This window comes from Kryptolebias marmoratus, linkage group LG24, assembly GCF_001649575.2.
Source record: "Kryptolebias marmoratus isolate JLee-2015 linkage group LG24, ASM164957v2, whole genome shotgun sequence".
Classification (NCBI taxonomy): Eukaryota; Metazoa; Chordata; class Actinopteri; order Cyprinodontiformes; family Rivulidae; genus Kryptolebias; species Kryptolebias marmoratus.
The window spans coordinates 2,779,234-2,801,974 of NC_051453.1; the positions used below are offsets into that span (position 1 = coordinate 2,779,234).

The 22,741-nt window shown below is 37.3% G+C and overlaps 1 protein-coding gene across 7 annotated transcripts in view; it reads right to left on the bottom strand.

The window, feature by feature from the left end:
* LOC108238416 (discs large homolog 1-like protein) overlaps nt 1-22,741 on the bottom strand; it is a 95,695-nt gene that overhangs the window by 61,378 nt on the left and 11,576 nt on the right. For 2 of the 7 annotated variants that reach the window (XM_017420471.3, XM_037974221.1), the window contains 2 exons: nt 7,170-7,640; nt 4,617-4,739 (listed from right to left, as the gene is read on the bottom strand). The exons of 2 other annotated variants lie outside the window; for them this stretch is intronic. In XM_017420471.3, the coding sequence (XP_017275960.1) occupies nt 4,617-4,739; nt 7,170-7,640 (594 nt within the window). Of the gene's footprint in view, nt 1-4,616; nt 4,740-7,169; nt 7,641-15,323; nt 15,537-22,741 lie in introns of those variants that run through there. 3 more of the 7 variants (XM_037974220.1, XM_037974219.1, XM_037974218.1) reach the window with 3 other exon arrangements.

Consider the following 22,741-nt stretch of genomic DNA (forward strand, 5'->3'; position numbering starts at 1 on the left):
TGTTTCTCGGCTGGCCTGGGAACGCCTTGGGATTCCCCCGGAGGAGCTGGCCCAAGTGGCTGGGGAGAGGGAAGTCTGGGTCTCCCTGCTTAGGCTGCTGCCCCCGCGACCCGACCCCGGATAAGCGGAAGAGAAGATGTTTTTCCAGCTTGTATTTTAACATCCTGATTAATAACAGCAAGTAATTCAATTCACTTTGATCCACAGTATATAGTGCCAATTAACAACAAAAATATCTCTGGGAACAGGAAAAATAAAACAGTTAAAAATCTAACAAAAACAACAATCCTTACAACGTCACCTAATCATCCATCCATCCATCCATCCATCCATCCATCCATCCATCCATCCATCCATCCATCCATCTTTTTATCAGTGGTTGGGTCACAAGAGCAACTGGTCCAGGTTGGAAACCTAGCCGTCCTCCTTCTCAGTGATGCTCTCCAGTTCCTCCAAGACATTCCCAAATATAAGATCCCTCCAGCGAGTTCTTGGTCTACCCTGGACTGTCCTCCCAGTGGGACATGCCTGGAAGACCTTCAGAGGGAGGTGTCCAGGAAGCATTCTACTTTGAAGCCACCTCAGCTGTCTCCTTTTGATGCAGAGGAGCCCGGCTACCCCAAGAAAATTCATTTCAGCTGCTTGTATCCGGGATTTTGTTCTTTCAGTCATGATCCATAACTCATAACTATAGGTGAGGGTTGAAACAAAAATAGACTATTAAATTAAGAGCTTTGCCTTTCAACTCTTTCGTCACCACAACAGACCAAAGCACTGCCCTCACTACTGAGGACAAGGCTCAATCAGTCAATCCATTTCCTGCCTAACTTATGAACAAGACTTTGTAATACTTGAACTCTACTGTTTGAGGCAGAGATTCATTCCCAAAACGGGATGGCCTAATCATCTGAACTTCTAATTTTTTTTCACTTGCCTTAATCCAAACAAAGTCAAAGTCTGATGTATGACAAAAACACCCCAGACAGCAGCCTTTTTTGGCCTATTGTGGCTTGACAGCAGGAATGAAACTATCAGCTCAAATTGTGAAAACATTTCTGAACCAATAAGTGTCTCATGACCAGCTTAAAGAGCAAAAACCTCGTCTTTTGTTGAATATCATATAATCGTCGTTTCTGGTTCTTTTTATAACAAATAATAAGTTCATGCCGTCGGATGGAGATTAGTCAACCTAATAACTGTAAAAAAAATTGAATTTTGTAGACCATTCCGACGGCTTTCCGAAAACATAATAGAGCCAATTGTCTCGGACACGCAAACGAGGCTCATTTGTGTATGACGTCAGCAAAGGGAGTCCCAAGCGCACCGCCATGTCTCACTGGCAAAATGGATACCGGTAGTATATGTAGTAGCTCGAGCTCGTCGGATTTCAGCGAATTTGATTTCGAATCTGAGGATGAGGCGTATTTGTTAGTGTCCGAATCAGGATTAGAAGATGAAGAATTCGGGGAGGGCAGATTTGAATGCGATATTGATGGAATAATCCAGCCATATATGGACGAACCAGAGGTCCAACCACCACCGGACGACGACGAGGAGGAGATGGAAGTCCACCCGACACCAGAAATAGACTTTAATATTGTAGAAAATTGGTAAAGATCTTTTCTATCTGTAGAAATGAATACTAACAGTCTATTTTAATCATTTTTTACATTTAGACAAGCAAAAATATTTGTGAAACTTGTTTTTTATTGGGTTCTTATCTGTCCGGAATTAGCAACATCATAGGCTTCAATAACACACACGGTAGTCGGATTTTTAATGACTGAACATCCAATTCCTATCCATTTTATATACAAAAATGAAAAATTTAATCCAGGCCTAAACGTTACGATATATCATGTATCAGAAGTTCGGAGCTAGCTACATATATGGTGGTGTATTACAATAGAACTGTAGCTAGCTGTGGTGGTGCATTATTACACTTTTACAGTAGAACTTTCACTCAGTGTTGTTAATTATAGCTATGCCAACTAAACTTCCTTCAACAACAATGATCCACGCCGTCTGGTCACTGTATCCTGTTATCCTATTATCCATTAGAGATAATATTTTCGCAAGATTTATTTTCGCAATTTCAGCCCCACTCGCGAAAATAAATTGTGCGCGAAAATTTCCAGTTTTACAGTAAACTCTCTGCTTTATTTCCTCNGACGCTTAAAAGTTTTTGGTCAAAATTCGTTTTTTCATAAAATCCACCGAGTTAAATTTCACTTTGTCGACAGATATATGATATTTATGTTATTGAGATTCAATTGTGTAAAGATTATTTTGTAATCACTTTGCTCTTTAACCTTGATCCACAAGGTAAACCAACAACAAAACAACTCAGACTTTTTATTGTGTTTAGTTAGTGAAACAGAGGTTGGTCACTACGTGAAGTTGAAAAAGAAAAACAAACAGTAGCTTTTCAACAATATAAGTTACAATAATCTTGTGTCTAACTCAGTCTTAGCTCTTCTTACAGTCTGAATGGAAGGGAAAGTGGATTGTTTACGAAGGAGTGAAATAATTGACAACAAATCTGTCTCCACATCTGTCTGCCTGTACTTCTCTCTTCATCTCATTTCTTGCCACTCCCTTGTCATTTCTGCCTTTACTTCCGTTCTAATTATCTTAATGACTAAAAGCTACTAACATCTCAGAGTCGATTATTGTTTCGCTGTACACACATTAGAACTAAAAACATTTTTCTCTTTTTTTCCCTAAAAATGGATTTTGTGATGTCTGATCAAAATGCAACTGAACAGCTCTAACTGCTGTGAAGCTGCCATTAAAATGTTTTTTTTTTTATTATTATTATTTACCTCCATTTGAAAGTGTTTACGTCACACAGAGCAGACGTCACAGAGCTGTCAGCAAAGCAACAAGCAAGTGCAATGACCTGAACTATCATCATTCAGACGTGAGCATGACTCCACTGAGATGCATTTATTTTCATTTCCTTAAAAAAATGTCAGCAAGCTCGGTTGTTCCAAAGACACAAAATGTAAAATAGTAAAAAGAGGATAAATTAACTTGCAACATTTCAGCGCTCAGTTTTAGCACACATCTCTGCTAACTAAAGGTACGGAGGTTTTTCTGCTCCCTACAGTTTTCATTCTGAATTAATCTCTGGGAAAAAAAAGCTTGAAAAATGACAACATATGTCTAAAATAAACCACAATCATAGTTATTGTGATACATCTATGGGATGCATGCCCATTGTAATGTGAAACAACACATAACGCCTTCGTTTCAACACTTCTATAAAATTTGTTATGGGGAAAAAAAAACAAACAGAAAAAAACATCAGTTTTGACAAGAAGACATATGCACAACTAGGCTCTAAACATCAAAATTTTTTTTACAGATTTCAGAGAAAAGATCTGAAACTTTCCCTCTGCTCACTGCAGAAATTAAAATATAAGACATGCAAGTGTTTTTTTCAGGTTTTGCACATTGTTTACGCTGTCTTTTCTAATCGAGGACAGCATGATTGGATCGTAATATTTCTTTAATGTGTGGTAAATGATCAGATCACCCAGAACTCAAATAGCTCTGAAAAAGTCAGCTTTAAAAAGTCTTGCAGCTTCTTAAACAAATCCAGACATCCCAATAATTTAGCTTCAGTAATCACTTACTAAGGTTTGCATATTAACAGGTTGATGAATTAAGCCAGATGTATAGTTTTTGTAAAGAACTGACACATTATCTTCCTGGCCTCTGCTGCCCCCTGCAGGATACAAACTATAACTGCAGTACAATAAATTAAAAATATGCTGCTTCTCTCCCGTCAAAGTCACTTACAATGACAAAAAATGGGTTGCAGAAAAATTAACATGGGGCACAATATTTCAGTATTTCTTGCAAGTATTTTGTTTGAGGTCTACTCGTCCCCAAACTGCTTACATTACATCACAAAAAATGAAACAATCAATTTTTAATCATGTAAACGTAACAAAAACACAGCACTCACATGCTCTGCATTCACTGTGAAAAGACCTCTGAAACCACAACTTGGTTCAGGAGATTAATTCAGCACAGATATGATAAAGGTCACTGACGGTAAAGTATAGACAAAAGTACAGTGAGATGGTCTCATACATGCAGCATTTTTACTTTAAAAGTCAAGAGGATCAGTAAAAGGATATCTCAAGATTGAGTGTCTCACTGTACAATTTTGAAATGACCCTAAATAAAACACATGCAGGTGGACTTAACATTAAGTCTCCAAAGAAATGCTATTTTTTATTATTTGAATATTAAAATTGTTGTGTTGCTTCTTACTGTGTCTTCATCTAATAGTATTTTTTTTCTTCTTCAAATATAAACTTATTGGAGTTATTTTTCCTTCATGTCTGATTCCTTTTGCCACTTGCCACTGAGACATCTGGCACTTAAGCTCCTCATGCATAGCAGAGAAGTGCCCCACTGATGTTGGCATACAGCATGAAGCAAGATTCCCCAACAATTTGAGGAATTTTGCAAAGAAATAAACAACTAAAAAAATAAAATAAATAAAAATACTGCTGCATGCTCATTTAAAGTGAAATTCAAAGACAATATATCTGCACAAGGCCATGATCGCATGCACCGGACGCCAGAGGCGGGGTTACCTGATAGTAGGCGTGGCTTTGTGAATAGAGAGAGGAGAAAGGCGGGGCGGGAACTTCATTCTGCCTCTCCCCCTCATGGTGAGGCCACGCCTCATCATCAAATGGTACCTCAGGTGTTTCTACCTACAATGTACACACAGAGCTCAGCAGTGTGTAATCGAAACACAGAAACGCGTCGACGCAATAACACTGAAGGTGGACCAGTCTCAGGATAAGTGAAACTCAAGATTGTGTTTACTAGTACCTAACACTGTTTTACCGTTATGATACAATATGCAATGTAATATGTGAATGCATTTTTATTTCTTGATCGTAGAACACAATAAACTTAGCAAAATAATTATGAAACAGTGTACTACAACACACCTCATAAAAAAGGGACATCCAGTGTAAATGATTAATAATGACCCACCATAACAATTCTCAAATAATTTGAATCCTATAGTACATTTATCACCACTTTAAGTTAACAATTAGGAATATAATTTCCATACATAAAGGAAAATTGAAAAAAAAAAGAAAAAAGTTATTTTGCCATCCAGATAATCTGTTATTTTTTAGAGAAGGCCTTGATTATTTCAGTAAAACCATACCTACTTTATTTCAGCAAATACTACTTATAGACTGCAGTTAAAAAAAATAATAATAACAAAAAAACCTTTCTGTATCAAATATTTGAATTTGTTGAATATCATTTCTTTGCAAACTGTCAGTACATTTTTACAAAGGACCCATTTTTTTATTTTAATTTTCGAAACAGGGTTGTAAATAAGTCCATGCATGAATAGGAAAGTAGAAACGGCAAGAAAGAGAAATGGGAACATTTTCATGGAGAGAACAAGATGGCTGGTCCATCTGTCATACAAAACGAAGCCAGAACCAGCACCTGTGGTCATACACACATTTAAATAAACACACACCATCTGGGAAGGAGAAGTTCTCAAAATAAACTAAATATCCCAGCAGCACACACACATGCTGACCACATATGCAGGAGTTCCTTATCACAGGTGATAAGCTGCTGGGACAGAGCCGCCTGCTGAGAGCATCGATGATGATAATGGCGATAATGATGCTGGGGTGTGGTAAAGGTCAAATGACCTTAGATCTCCCATCAGCCATTCTTCTAATGCAAATACAGATAAGTGCCTTAAAATGTGGTCATAATTAAATGATTTTGGTTATAGACGGTGCCCAGTAAAAAAAAAAAGGTTTGCAGTGAGGAGATGGCTGGGTGATATTCAGTCACAAGGTGGAGCTACACAACAACTTTTCCTTCAACAAACTGGCATCCTGAAAATCTTCAGCTCTGCCTAAAGCTTTCCCAGTGGACAACCTTTGAACTCCCTGTGACTGACAACTGAGTCAGTGCAAAGAAAAACACATGACAGCATACAGCGGCTTGGAGCTCACACACTCTCCTCAGCTCTGAACGCCAGCAGATAGCTGACAGTGAGAGCTGTAACACACTCCAACACACCTGCTGCGACTGAAAACGTGAAAGAATAATATGCAATAATACACATGCCAAAATTTAAAAATATATAAATGTTTTACTGAGGGAGTGAGTGACGATACAACAAAACAAAAGCCAAACCAAAAGGTAGATTAATAAAAAAAGGAGCTTTAAAACCCATGGCTTATGGTTTCATGAAAACAAAGTTATGCTTGTGAAAATGTGAGTGTCTACAGAGGAAAGCAACACGATTAATGACCTGTTGGTCACCTTCTTTACTGCCATGTAATTTATTGTGTGATATCAAGTCATTTGTCTTGGGTTGTTTTGTGAGCTAAACAAATTATGGACCTGTTCATATCAGATTCCACAAATACTCATCCTTATAATTTCACCAGTACAATAAGAACCTTTTTCAAAGGCAGAGAAAAATTAAAAAAGACAGACTACACATCATTAAGTACTATACAATGTAAATTTAAAACTCAATGAATGAGAGGAATGATAAAGAGAAGAAAAGACAACCAGACAGGCTTAGTATACAACAGACATAGTAATGGGCTTCAGTACAAAAATGGGACAAGAATTACACTGAGTTACCTCCATGCACAGTTCTGGAAAAAACGTGCTCCTGGTACAAGGAAAAAGTGGTGAATTTAGGTAACCTTGACTACTTAAGTTAGGACAGTATGCTTTACTAAATGGAAAACTTACAGCTTTAAAAATAGCATCTCATGGTATGACATTACATATAAGTAACAAAAAAATATAGGACAAAGTCTAAAGAAAATCTTTGAAAGACCTTCAGAAAACCTAAAGAGCTACTGATCATGACAAGTCTGGTACATTAGGAGCAAAGTAGAAAAATAGAGGTGGTGTAAAACTTTGACACAATTTAATGCTGGTATCATGCTCTGGGGTTGTTTTGCTGAAAGATGATGTAAAAGTGAAACCTAAGCTGTTTATTTTTATAAAACAGACTTTGTTAGGGTAGGTGAAGTTTGACAGACTTATGATGGAAGTAAGACATCTTTTTCTTGTGATGTAGGACAAACTGGTGATAACTTAAGACCACGGAGAAAGCCAGACTTAGTTACCTGAGCAGGTGTGATGTGTGTATGAGTGACGTATCCATGAACATGCTGAATCTGAGACAGCTGACGCTCCGCCACCTGAACCAGCTCTGCTCCACGAAGGTCACCGTGATGACCAAGAGATCCGTCCCTCCCCAGTGACCGCTCCCGTTCTCGCTCCATGCTCCCAATGCCCCCTACGTCTCTTCTCCAAGTCCCTCTGTCCCTCCCTAATGTCCCTCCATTCCTCCCCAGTGTCCCCCCATCTCTTCCAAGAGTACCCCCATCTCTTCCCAGTGTCCCCCCATCTCTTCCCAGTATCCCCCCATCTCTTCCAAGAGTACCCCCATCTCTTCCAAGAGTCCCTCCATCCCTTCCCAAAGTCCCTCCATCGCTCAACTGTCTGGCTAATCCCATAGGGTGCTGAGGGCAGGTGTGATGGTGGAGTCTTGGAGCTCCTGGTGAAGCCCCTTCCTCTTCTTGATACCGATACTTCTATTGTGAAAAAGGGTGGAAGAGATGAGAGGGAAAACCAGGTTTTCAGGTTGGCAGTCAAAGAAAATTACAGGTAAGGAAAAAGAAAGAGGACAGGATAAAAAGGGAAAGACATGGATGGGGAGGTGAGACATTGGAAGCCAGGCAGAAAGCAGGAAAAAGAGAAAAAAGAAAAAGAAAGATGTTAGTTTATAAAGATAAATTTATAATAAGAATTATATCAAAAGATTTAGAATAGCAGAAAAAGAAGAGAGCATCAGTGCACAACTGCAACTAGCCTGAAAGAGACTAACAGAGCGTGAGTGTGTGCGCACATGCATGTGTAATGAGATGTTTTATAGGACATTTTCTTAGTCTAAATTTACATGACAGTCCAGGTGTACACCCAGCATGGAAGTAATTGTCTTCTGAACTTTCTGTCTTACACATGCATGACCGCATCAAGACACATACACACAAAAAGACACACACACACAGACATACACACCCAATTTGAAACAGAAGTTTTCAGGTAAAATAGGAATACAAACTGAAAGAGGACAGTGCACGGGAGACAAGGCTGCCTCAGGGAAAAACTGTTTTCTTCCTTCTTCCTCCTCACTCTATATCCTCATCATGCCTCTTTCACTTTCACATCAAGCATAATAACAAGCCTCACCATTTCCTTTATTCTTTGTCATATTCTCCATTTCCCCACATTCTCCCTAGATTCTTTTTTTCTAAGTATTACACATTTATCTGCTTTACTGGACAGAATTTAGTAGAAAATATTAGGGCAGCTAATGAGGGAGGGTTGCTGGGTTTTATGCCAGCTGTGAGGAGCAGGAAGACCCTTTAAGCACTAAGTGCACATGAACAATCAATCCTTAACTTAGATGGATCAAAATAAATCTTTATTTCCTGTTAAATATATTTGGGGTTTTAAGCTTCAGGACAAACAAAATGTTCTACATCTCAAGATAAAGAAGCACTTCTAATTAAAGTGAAATAATCATCTAAAAAACTGATGAGTTTGGAAATAATACAGCTTAATCCTTTTCTGGTGTTCAAATTAATGTGAAAATCTGATATAAAATATGTGGAAGAGAACTCATTCAACGGATTAAAGTCTCTCACAACTATCTCTTAATACTTCATGGCACTAAAGTAACACAATACTTAGAGTGATATAAATATTATAAAAATGTTTTACACCATAATCTATAAAGTGTCAGCATTTACATTGTGAACATCATAACTTGTCCAAATCCAGGCAAAAGGGCACGTTTCAAATTAAGTTTTAGTAAAACTGTAAATAATAATTAAAAAAAACCAACAGTTTGATCATTATTTTTCTTTAAGTCACCTACTGTATATTTATTAAATATAAAAAGCTTACTTTTTGTGAATAACAGTTTTTCTGTGTTTGTATAATTGTTATTACTTTGGGTTTTCCTTCAGTGCATCTTTGAAGCAACATGTTTTAATTTACAAAAGCATAAGTACAATAAGCCCACTTTACAAAAACAGTAAAACAAAAAACAATTCATTAGCACATTTTTAACAGAACTACAATAAGAATATATTGAAATATGTTATTAGTCTTATTGGTTTACAAACACAAACATATCATCAATAATGTTAAGAGTAAAATTAAGAGTAAAATTGTGATCAGTTATCCATTTGATATTGTGTTATCACAATATATATATTGATAAGGTGTATTCAATAAAAGCCACTGATATACTCATATGATTTATTACAAAGGACAAATTACAAAGATGAATGAGTGTGAATTACGGAGGTAACAGGTTACTGTCCAATCAGGGGATATCAGGGATGAAAAGTTGCTGAACTCACTGTGAGGTTTAGTCTGAGTCATGCAGAGCTGAGGATACAGTAAGCAAGGCTAAATGAACACCAGCATCAAACAAATACAGCCTGGAGGTGTGACCTGAGACAGATTCACCTCCCCTGCAGAGAGCCAGACAGTCACACACACACACACACACACACACACACACACACACACACACACACACACACACACACACACACACCAACAGTCTCATTTACATGACTTTTTGACTTCTCTCTTGGTATCTAACTAAGAGCCAGAACACAGAATTACTCATGTCTACACTTACACATTTTATTTAGAAAAAGGCCATAGAATTACGTTACAATAATAAAAAAAATTCCAAATAGTGCAGATTTTGAATTAGTCTTGAAATAGGCACTCCAGTAATGCTGTTATGTAACGACAAAACAAGGTGCGGCTGTTGGATTTATCACACATCCCCCTCTGTGTCAGTAACTACACCGTCCACAGAAATAATTAAACGTTTCTCCCAAGAGAGAAGTTGAGTTAATTTGTTCAATCATTTCTTTTATGTGCAGCTTGGTATCAAACGTAATATATTCTCCTTTCAAATGATTCCAATTTATGATGCTTTCACAAACACGTGCTACACAAAAAAGCATGGTCATGAAATAAACATAGAACTAAATTTAACCATGCAGATAAATGTCATCCTGATGCAAAATATATTGCAGAAATAATGTTTTGAGGCAGAGAATATGAGGCTGCTTTGCACAGGAGAGCACAAAACACTACAGCAGCTAATTCCTGTGAATTCAAACAGACATGGCTCCCCCTCCTTCCACCGCTCCACACTTTAACCTCATTTAGGACGGGATCGAGAGTGAGCCCTGCTCTGACATAGTCCACTAATTCTACCCTTCTCATTACCATAAGCACAATGTATTTCATCTCTGCCTCTTGCTATGATCTTTTGATTCATTGCCATCTTTCTAATTAGTCAGAAGTGCCTCAAAATAACCCGGAGTGTAGCATTTGACCAGCGGGACACTAAGACCATGAAGAAAACTTGGCTCAAACTGTCACAACGCTGCTGCTGCTGCTGCCCCCTGCACTCACCACTATTTGCTCTCACATGCAAACACTAAACCTTAATTTTAATAGAGGCTATTCATTTTTACAAAGCAAAATAAAACCTCTGAATGAAAAAAATACATGAATGAACAGACACTAAATATATTTATACATCTGCTTCTGCATTGCTGTGTCTATTTGTGTGTTGCTTCAAGCTTGAATACCAAGACATGAGCTTTCCTAATCTGGACTGAGCCTGCAGATTGCCCGCTGACCACGACCACAGAGAAACATACAGACACACACAGATAAACGCACATGCTGTCATGTGTTAGTGTGTCAGCCAGTCCTGCAAAGCCAGAGAAACGTGACTAGATTGGGAGCAGATTCAGCATCCTGGTACATGTGTGTGTGTTGGTTAGTGTGTGTGTGTCAGGGTAAAGCCAGGCGTTAGTCACGCTTGGTGAGATACGAAAGAGCAGGGGATCCTCTGCCGTAAGGAACTTCTCGCACACACACACGTGCCTACATCTTTCTCTCTTCCTCTGCATCCCTCCATTCTCTCCATCTCTCACATCACTGTCTTTAATGCTTCATGGGACTGCAGCAGAGAACCACTCATTGGTAGATTAAAAAAACTAAACAACTGATGGCCAAATTAATTTAGAAACAATTACACACAGTAATAAGTTAAGGAGTTTTCTGTTCTTCGCAGCTTGCCCTAAAATTGTGACAGTATTAAAATGTTTTCCTGTGTGGATCTCTGGCACTACCTTCACCCCAAAGACAGCTAATATATTTCTGAATTCTGTGACTGGAAATTCAATTACAAGAAAATAAACAGACAGAAAATAATTAGTGCACAAATCAAAACAAGCAGAATATCCTGATTGAAATTCCCCAGATTAGTTAATGGAATAGATCAAATCAAAAGCCGTAAATATCTTTGTAAAGTAAATAATCTATGAGTTAAAGCTTGAAGAGAAAGAATCTGGTCCAAATGAAGGTTTTTTTCTTCAGTGACTTCATAAGGGTTTCAGTCTGCAAAGCATCTTCAGGACAAATACACAGACCTTTACAGAAATAGAAGAACAGGCTCATCTATTTTGAATGTGTTCAACTGTCTGACCTAGTTAAGGTGGGTTTGATGTATCTACTGAGGCACTTAAACAGACTCAAAATGGACACATTGCTTGCAAAGTAAAAACAAGTGTAGTTCATCCATATGCATTTAAAATATGCTTTTAAACTTGCTCTACACTGTTTACATTTTGGCTTTTTAACTGTCTCTCTGTGTAATTTATTTTGTATATAATTTTAATCATAGTACAGTATATTTTTGGATCAGCTTAATAGTTATTCACTGATTTTGTTGATGATGTTGACAATTTGTAGCTTTGACAGTGTAGCAGAAGACAACTTTTAACCAAATAATAAGAACTATTCACCGAAACAACATCATGGTTCCAAAAGTTTAATAACTAAACAAACATTCATGCAGCAGGACACGACTAAGGTCAGCAGACGATCTAACAATGGGGTGAAGTGAGCAGGGAGCGTAATACTAAGGAGAGCGATTACTAAAGGCACTTTCACAAACGGTCACAAACACCAATTTGTCTTTAAGCTGCCTCTGACTGTTCATAAATCACTAATTGTCAAGTCCCACACAGATGTGAGCATTTGGAAATAAAGCAGTTTGTGCAGAACTTGGTGTGGAGCAGAACTCAGCTGTGTTAACGTGGAGCACTGAACATTAAATGAGTGACAGGCGTCTCCCTAAGATCATTTTCAAAACAACCAACGAAATCAGTTGAGTAATCCACTTTATGGTTAACCATTATTTTAACTAAATGTAAAGTTCTTCTGCATCATCATCATGCTTCTCCTCAGTAATGAATGTTTATTGATGTTTAAGCTTTTAAAACATATTACCAGATGGTCACATAAACCATAAACCATCACTACATCATATCGTTAAGCCTCAAAGCCAGCTTACTTTTTCACATGCCGACTGTTATGGCTCTGTTACTACCTGCTTGGTGGCAAAGAAGCTCAACAATGGCAGGCTGACTTTAACTCCCTACGCCACCTCAGTCCATTCAGAAATCACAACAAGAAGTCCAGAAGGTGTCTAAGTCCTGGCTTGAAGTGTTTTGTGAAAGTGCCTTTGAGAGGGCAGCTGGGTTTGTTATCAGCTGCTGAGCAGTTGTGAGTGAAGGGCTGAAAAACAAAGATGGCTGAGAACTGAGGAGCAACAAGGACAGACTAAACTACAAACTTACTGTAACTGTAAACACTCTGAAAAAAAGGTTATAAAATAACCCCAAAACCATGACAGGATCTCTAAAAGAAACCCACTTCCTGCTCTCAACATCATCACTTCATGGCTCCTTGCAGGGGGAGATGATTAGAGGAAACTTAACTGGCTGTTAACCAGCTGATTAAAAGAAAGTTGACTATAAGAACATGAGTTAACCTGATTCCACGTCACTGTAAATGTTTATTTGTACATCAGCTCATCGAACTGATGTACAGTATTATCAGTACTATAGATTCTACATCATGTATCTCCTGTCCCTCGAACTCAAACACCAAATATAAGAATGTCTTCTGGCATATTTGGAATAAGCTTACTTTGTTAATGATATCTGCAATACTTGTAATAACTGTTGTTCTGATATTATCAAAAAGGTACAAAGCTGCTCAGTTAAACCTCTTATCAAAGTGTTTCATTTCTGAAGAGATAAAAACCTTTCTTCATCTCCTGCCATCCCAAATTATAGAATGCCTACAAGTTATTTCATTGTGCAACGATTCAGGAAATGTTTAGTCACATCAGAGTATGAAATTTATTTTTATCCATTTTTGATGAAGCTTAGCCACTCTTCTGCCACAATCCATGTAAACACAGTTATTAGTTTGAGATCCAGTGACTGGTTTGTCTCAAGGAAAATAATAAAAGTTGCAACAAAACCTTATGAGGCTGGGTCCAAATTCTACTTTCAAAAAAGCCTTTACATATTTCCAGTTTCTAAGCATTGCCCCTTTTGAGCTTCTACAACTCTAAATTAAAAATACCATCCAAAAAAGTCTTTAAAATGTCCTGCTTACTAAAAAAAACTTTATATATAGCTCAGGGTACGCTCTCCAGTTCTGCTTCTAGAGGACAAAACTACTGCTTCTCTTTCTTACACTCCTGTTGGCTTGTTCTTTCTCTGTCTGGCTCCAGTGAAGCAGTTGTCTCTAAGCCAGCCGCTATCTTAGAGCCTGTCATGATGAGATGATCTAATAAGACAGAGGAGGAGTCCATACATATTATTAGAGCCACTGTGCAGCACTGGACTACAGCACCCCCAAGAATGTATGCACTCTGATTCAACCATGGCTCTATGATGATATTACACATCTTGTAAAATTAAAACTATTCTCCCTCTGTTTCAGGGTGTTTTTTTGTATTTGAATAACAGGAGAAATGCAAACATTATGTCTTTGTGTCTGCCACTCCTTCCTGAAGACTGTCTACTTATTACTGTCCTGTTAGAACAAGTTTACAGAACCATTTTTGGGTTAGCAGAGTATCTAATAACTACTCAACAATGCAGCACAGTGCACCAACACTTTCTAAACATCAAAAGGACTGCTCCTTAAGCTCTTGGGGAGATCTTTAATATTTCATATGTTGATTTTCCACTCAACTGTTTCAGAGTACTTTGCAAGCTGATGATTTGCCAAATTTAGACTAAGCTAGATCATTTAGCATAGGCTAATGTTATGTAATCAGCAACCCAGCGTACCAATGAGGGATATATTTAATAATGGGTTAGGGATCCCAAAGACACATTTAAGACTTGAACACCAGCTCAAAAAGACATGTATTTAACAGCATATTTGTGTAAAATACAGGTGCAAAGTTTACATTCAGTTTCAATTCATTTTTTTAATAAGTAATAATCTGTGAAACCTTTTGACTGACTGCTCTGCTATAGCTATGCATACATCCTGCAGTTCTCACCGACTAATAACTTCCAGCAAACTTCCAAACTTCCAATAGATGATAAAGGTGTCTGAGTGAGTATTTTGTACATTAATATTTACGATTCAAACACATGGACTTCGTTCTGTGCTACCTATCCTCGCTTTCATTTTTTTTTAAACAAGGTACAAAACAAAAAATATAAAAAGCTTGGTCCAGAGCCAGTGATTGTTTTGTCATTTCTGGAGTAGAGATGATGGACCATTGAAAATTGTGTTAAAGAGGACCTTGTGTTTGGTTACTGCTATTTCTAAGGTATGAAAAACAAAACTATTATTTTTACAATTACAATAAAAAAAACATATGGAAATTCCAGCAGCTACCCTAAAATGATACACCCTGGAAGGTTTTAGCTATTTATATTTAACTTTGAGTTAAAAAAAAAATCAGTTACAAAATGTAAAAGAATGAATCATCATATACTAGAGCTACAAATGGGGTTTCGAAGATGTTGGTCATAAACTGCCTGCACACTATTAATCTGAAATGAATGAAATCCAGGAACCTGCTTTTCTCTGACTATCTCTAGCTCTAACACACATTTACCCCACAGCCTGAGCCTACTCTCACACTCTGCTGCAGGAAACAAACTCTCACCTTAGTTTACCTCAACTATCAGACCCCTTTCCAACTAATTCATGGCTCCTCTCCATCACCATCTTCACACATTGTCTTTGTTAGTCTCACACTCTTTGTGCGTTATTTCAACAGCATTCAGCGCATGCATCCCTCACTCTCTCACTATAACAAACATGCAAGCCACTCTACCTACCTTGCATCCAAACATCAGAGATATGGTGTTGTTGGTGCATGCTACTTTGCAGTGGCACAACATGTGGCTAACGTTAGCTAGCTGGTCCCACTCTGGGGGGGCATTCTAGCCTTCATGTACACTTTTCTCATTCACACACCTCCACACACTCACGAAAACTTCCACACACATGCACATGCATGTGTCCTGTCAGCCAATCTCCATCCCATCCCACAATCGCCCCACTCTTCTATCACCCCCACCGCCCCCCCCNTCCTCAGCTGTGGCAGGCCAGCGTCCTCTCCCTCACACTCTTCATTGCTCTCATCATCATCATCTTCATCAGTGTAATCCTCATAGCTGGTCAGGACGCAAGGAGCAACATGGTCACTGTCTGCCCATGTTTCAGCGTGTGTGAATGTGTATGTCGGAATGTGTTAGCACGTGTGTGCTCAGTGTGTTGTTGTTGTCAGCATGAGTGTGTCAGCCTGTCTGTCTGTCTGTTTGTGTGTGTTTGTAGGTGTGTGTGTTCTGTGATGTCCTCTTCGGCAGCAGCAGTCCCGGTCCTGTGTCTCCTCTGCCTCTATCTGTGTGAGTGTTTGCTTCTCTTCCTTTATCGCTGCCCTTCTCCCTCTCCCTTTCTCTCCCCCTCAGTTCGCTCCACTGACTCCCTCAGCCCGCCTCTCAACACTAAGATCAATGAGACACAGAAACAAAGACAGAGGAAGAGCAAACCTGCAACTAGAGGTAAAAAGAAAAAAATGTGTCCTCTCACCATTCACTTTTCAGACTTGGTCTTATGAAGAAATGCAATGATTTTACATTTTTTTCACTCAAGTACATATTAGTGCAAACTATGAAAAGAACATGTCCTACCCTCTTTAGTGATCCTTGACATCAACTTGTTTCATATTCATCTGTCACTAACTAACTAATTATATGTATAAAAACGAGTAAATCCATCCGAATCAGTTGTGTTTGAATCAACACCGTGTATATACTGTATATAGAGCTCGCTGTAGCAGCCCTGAGGGACTGTTGCGTTAACAGCGAGGATGGATTTGAACTGAGAAGTCAGAGGAACAGTGCTGTGAGGTGGATGGAGACCTCTGCTCTGCTGCTGCAGCCTCAGGCTTTGGTGCCTCATCTGAGTGCTGGATGGGCAATGTTTAAGTTGCAGGTCATTACTGAGATATACAGGTCTATCTTTTGACATATACTGTATATTATATAAACTGTGTTTATTGAGATTTTCAAAACACGGTTAGGATTGTAGAACAACTTTTTAAAGGCACTCATTGCAGTGTCACAAAGCTTTAGTTTTGAAAAGTCATGACAACTGGTCAAAAGAAATATTACAAAGCAAAACACAAAACCCGCAAATTCTTTTTTTTCTCATATCAATGATTAATGTACAAACTATATATGGTGTACACAAAAGACAAAAAGTGCAAAGATTCAAGCCCTGGGCCAACCCTCATCTGGTCTAATCCAGTCTAGTAGGCAACATCTGGACAGTTTATAAGCATATTATGGGCTGGAGGTAAAATTAAAATTTGAGTTATTAACATTAGACTAGAGTTGAAAATGTTGAAATGTTGAAATGTTGATTATTTACCTCCACAGACTAATGTAGGTCAGTCATGTGACTGAAGCTTCCCCTGTGATTTTGTGCGGATTCTTTGTTTACATTGACTGTGTACACGCATTTCAGATTTTCATATCCATATATCTGGAAAAACTACAGGAGTAAACCTTTGTAAACTGCATCATGAGAAGATATAACAAAAGACTTATAAGGGCTGAACTGTGCTTATAGTGTCTAAGTTTGTGTCCTTTTGGATCTCTGAGATGTCATTTTTTTAAGTCCTTTGAGTCAATAAATAAAAAACGAAAAGGTGAAAACTGTAAAAACATAAACAAACAAACAAAAAAACAATTGTGAATTTAACCCACTATGTTCATAAAAACACATGAATAAAAAACTAAACATACAAGCGTATACCAATTGTTTCCCTCAAACATTTACATAACCAAAGATGAGCTTGTTTGTGTTAAGACTCCTGTAGGCCCTCTTCTGGTTGGGCACAGATATATACCAAATTATTCACCAACATGTGTTCTAGTGCTGAATGATTAGTATGTAACACATGTGGACCCAGTAAGTCCTACAGTCATCTATCATAAAGTGATTCAGACAAAAAATGCCCTACTTAAATAGAAGTAGAAGAAAAACAGAGGGCTGTACTGATAAGTACAATGTTTGTTACAGATCTTTGAGTTTGCAGGTTTATAAACACAAAAACACTCTACAGCAAATTATACTATTCTGAGAAAAGTTTTTAGTTAGTAAGAAGATTTATTTAGCAAAGACTAAAGTAGAATTAGAGCACATTATATATTTTTTGCAGCTTTTTGTTGTAAACACCTCTTTGCACGGTAAAAAAAATAAAAATAACCATTGAGCTCCATCTTTATGTTATTCCTTATTGTCCTTCAGCTGAAGGGCATTTTATTTTACACCGTACTGTTGAACAATGCATAAAGAACACTGTTTGTCTGGATCACTTAACATTTCACTGCCTCAACTGTAAGTGCACCACCATCAGTTATGTAAAGTAAAATATTAAGAACGAGCAGCCATATACAATAATTATTGCTACAGTCTATTTTTGGAACATGTCTGGCAGTGTTTCATTAACAGCTGAGAAACCTTTTTTGTTTGGATGACCCTGCAGGTTTTTCCTTGACACCTCTGTGTTGCCACCCCTGCTATGCATCATAAACTAAATTAAAATGAGCATGCAGTGGTATTGGTTGTGGTGCTGGATTGTGTCAGTATCCTGTTAATGCATAATGTGAAACCAAAAAATATGCTAGATCTCACTTTGTATAAGTGTCCTCTGAGGAGCATCCAGTTAGCTCTGGATCCATCCTGCAGACAAAAAAATCTGTAAACATTTAAGATCTTAAAGAATTCATTCTATAATGGTTCTAATTAATCTAAATCCAGACTACATAGCAGTGTTTTGGTGACATATTTTCCAAACATTAAAAAGCATAAGATAGTTGTTATTTTCAGGTTTAGGGTTTATCCCAGCAAACATATCAATTTATAAGATGCTTTATCTGAAAAATGGTAAAATAACAAATACAATTCACAAAATGTACTACTAATTGCAATCATTGCTAATACTGTAAAAAGCTTTTTTTAGAAAAAAAACACTGGAATCAGAATTGCCACTTTTTTATGTTTTATAATCAGGCTATAATTTCTGGTCAGATCCAGTTTATCAGCTGGGAACAAGTTTGCCCCAGCTGGTCTTTTTCTTGTTTTTCTTCCTTTTTTTTTTGTTCCTGCTGCTGTCCTGTTTGGCATAAATAGTCACAAAAAGCATTCCCTAATCTAAAATTTGCAAAGTCATAAGGAATGACATATTTTGTTTTCAGGGTTGTGTGTGCTAGTTTTTGAAAATATTAATATGTCATGAATAAATCAAACAAAAACAAAAGGATTATTAACACAATTCGCAGCTGTAAGTGAAGATATTTGATCAATTCAATAGAAAAGTAATGAAAAGCAAAAGATGGGAGCAGGAGCTTAGCTGCATTTCTTGAATTTAAAACTTAGACGGTTAATCAAAGATAACAAAAGTTAATCATATCAGCTCTGTAAAAGGAGAATAACAGTTTCAGCTTTTGTGAGAGCTGAACTGAAGAGGAGAAAGGACTTTTGGGAGATAAAGGGCAATCGAAGTCAAACAATTTAAAGCTCACCCCTCAGATGAGGCCTGCGATGCTGACGGCTGGGCCATCTGGACTATAACACACACACGCGCACACACACACACACACACTCAGTAGCATCGCTGCCTTATCACCTTGAGTTATAAACAAACAACACAGTGTGAGAGAAAAGAAGACGCAGAAGCAAACAATGTGGAAGAATGCAGAGTGTGAAGAAAACAAACTGTGATTTGGAGGTCACTGGAGAAAATCCTACAAAAGGTTGGAAAAATAAAAGTTGGTGTTGGTGTCATCTTGTGAGTTTACTGAAATAAATTGAAGTAACTGATCCACTAATCAATGCTACGCCGCCAGATGAAGCCATTATAAAGCTAGTACTTTAAAATATTATCACCTACTGCCACAAAGCGAAGGCGGATGATAATGTTTTTGCCTTTTTGTGTGTGTCTGTGTGTGGGTTTACTTTAGGAGTCAAGCCTGTTTGTGTTAGCAAAACATCTCAGAAACCACTGGAGATTTCAATAAATTTCTTAGAAAGTTATCATTGTATTAATATCTGCAACTGATTAACTTTAGGAGACAATCCAATTCAAGATGGCCACCACAGCTAAAATTGTGTGATAGTACCTGACAGTCATTCACATACTCTAAGTGCTAACGGATCATGCAAAATTTAACAATGCTGCATGAGATTGTGCATGCGTTATTTTTTAGGTTTGATAAAAACAGCTGTAACTCTCTCATTTCTGAACACATGGATTTATTTTAAAACTGACATGAAAAGCAGTGGATGAAATGCACTCCTTCAAGGAATGCTAGGCCTTTAATTTCACAAAACGTCTTATAGCTGTAAATTTTATATTTCATTCCTCAGAAAAAATAAATAAATAAAAATTTTCTAAAAGTTAGAACAAGTTCAGATGCATGTCTTTGGAAAGTTTTCATTTCTGTGAGTAGGTAGCTGTCCTGAGACCAGCTGTACAGTCTGTTCTGTGTTTGCCAAGAAACAGATGGAGATCCTGCAGATGTGTGGTAACATTCAAACACTCACATGAAAAATTTATTTTAAAAAAATACATGTGGTAAAGCCACAATCATTTTTGATCTTGTTGCTTTCAATAATAATAATAATAATAATAATAATAATAATAATAATAATAATAATAGTGGAACTATACAGGTCACTGATCAAATTACTAAGGATAAATGATTTTATTTCTTGTAATACAAAATACAAGAAGGAAACAAATGAAAGAAACAAAGAAACAACAAATGATACGAGGGGAGAGGATGTTAATGAGCCTAGCAGGCATGCACTACATGTTAACATTAGTAGGTCAGCCAGCACAGAAATAACCACACTGTGTGTATGTATGTGGTAACCTCTTGCACTATCAACCAATCACAGTGGATTCTCCATTCTACACGCTGACCAATTAGAAATTACTCCATGAATCAACATTTGAAATACAGTCATGTGATCCTTTTAAACCAGCTGTGTATTCAGGTTCCACATGAGAGAATTCTCCTCCATTTATCTCTAACATCCTCTCACTGCTGAACAAAGACAGGCTGATTGATGCTAAGCAACTGAGCAGAAGATTGGTGTTAATGGACTGTGATTTACTGAGCATGTTAAAATAAATAATACTAACAGACAAGCCTGCTCTAATTGAACTATGAATGTCAGTGCACTGGATCAGTTCCAGAGCTGATTGTATGTGTCATACATAGAGTGCCACTATGTGGCAAAACACAGGGACAACAACATGATAAATATTTAAATATGCAACATCAATGTAAAACTTCAAATACTCGTGGTCCATGTAAATAAAAAAATAACTTTAACATATTTTTTTGTTCAACTTTAAGATAAAGTCTGAAGCAAAATCTCTACATCATCAAGACAATTAAAGTTTTATAAAAGTAATGGAGTAAATTTCACCTTAGTGTTAATCAGAGGGCTTCTAAGCCAAAACAAAATGGTGTTCAGTCTTTTTCTTATTAAGTGACAGAAGATTCATACAGATCATCCCTTCATTTTCTCCGTCATACAGATCACGTTGGTTTCAAACAGAAAGTTCCCTTCGATTTTTAGGGTTCATAAATATAAAGAAATACCAATGTTGCTTTTTCTTCTTTTTAATGTAAGTAAGTCCTGAGAGGTTTAACATGTGGCTCTGAAATGTGATGGACATCCGGCCTGTTTTTAAATATGCGATTCAACTTTAATATAGATCTCACAGGACTGCTCTGGTTCTTTTTTTTTACGACTATTTGTTTATGTGGTGACAACACTGCAGCTATAGTTGCATTTACATTTTGTTGGATTATGTCAAATCGCAATCCTGAAACCACAGAAACCCCACATCCCCGTCCAATTACTGATGAATTCAAGAGTGAGATCTTTGGATGAGTAGATTAAAGGATTAATCAAACAAACAGTGAAACATGGAGGTGGGAATAACCAAGTTTGGAGGAGTTTTGCTGCTCTGTGGGTAAGGATTTTATACTGCAGAGAAATAAAGACCCCACAGGCATCACAAAGCTTTGCAAGAATTGCTTGAAGATCAGAAAAAAATCAGGAGAACTGACTGTCCTGCACATAAAGTCACCTGACCTCAGCCACATTAAACATTTAGAGGAGAACTCCTTGGAATGCTGACACAAAATCATGCGAAAACGAGTTCAGCAATCAGGTTTTACAAAATCACTAATGCAGTCCAAGATTCAGTGAAAGATGTATATAAACTAAATGTCTTAAGTTTTGTTAGGGTGGCATTATCCTTTCTGATAAAAGAACAAGAAATAATTAAAACAAAGAAGAGAATAAAAAACAAACTATTGGCATGTATAAGATTCACTAAAAATTCAGTGCATCTTATGAAAAACTACAGTAAGACCTTAAAACTGTTAACTACTATAGACCTTAATGTTCCTTGTTGTTTTAATGAGATACAATTAAAAGGGAGATTACAGATTTTATGGTAAAATACTTTATGAATGAAAATATCGCATCTTTACTTTTGTATTTGAAAGTTTCCATTTTAAGAACACAGTATTGTAAATACCATTCACACCAAGTCAATGTTTACTACAGTGTTTGCATCCATACAGCCTGCAGTCTATAAACCCTTTCTGTTCTTGAAACATTAAACTGAACTGAAAAATACCTTGATTTTCAGCCGTTCTCGTCATGCATTTTTTGTGTCTCTATAAGTGTGTGTGAATGTCTGTGGGTATAGCTTCACAAAGATTATTCATCCACCTAATGGGATTTGCTGCTCAGGGTGTACCCAAGCATGACTGTAAAATAAAATTAGCTTCATAGCCAAGACTGAAAAAATGCTGCACACTAACAAGAATGGAAAAAGTGACGAAAGAATGTCACGAAAGTCTCTTTTCTTTCTGTGTAAATGTGTAACATTTTATGCAACTTCAGCCCCTGCCATGGCTTTTTACATAAAAAGCATACAGATGCAGATGTTGCCGCCAGGAGGAGACAATATGAAGATTAAAATGTGTTTTGAATGCTAAGAAAGGCTGTTGTCAGTATGTCTGCCAGATTATAGTCTTAATTTAATAGAAGAAATACAAAACAAACTCATTACTAAATGTAATGCAATAACTGCATTCCAAAAAAGCTGCTGCTGCTCTTTGGGATTTTGTTCACAATTCTTTATGTTTGTTTG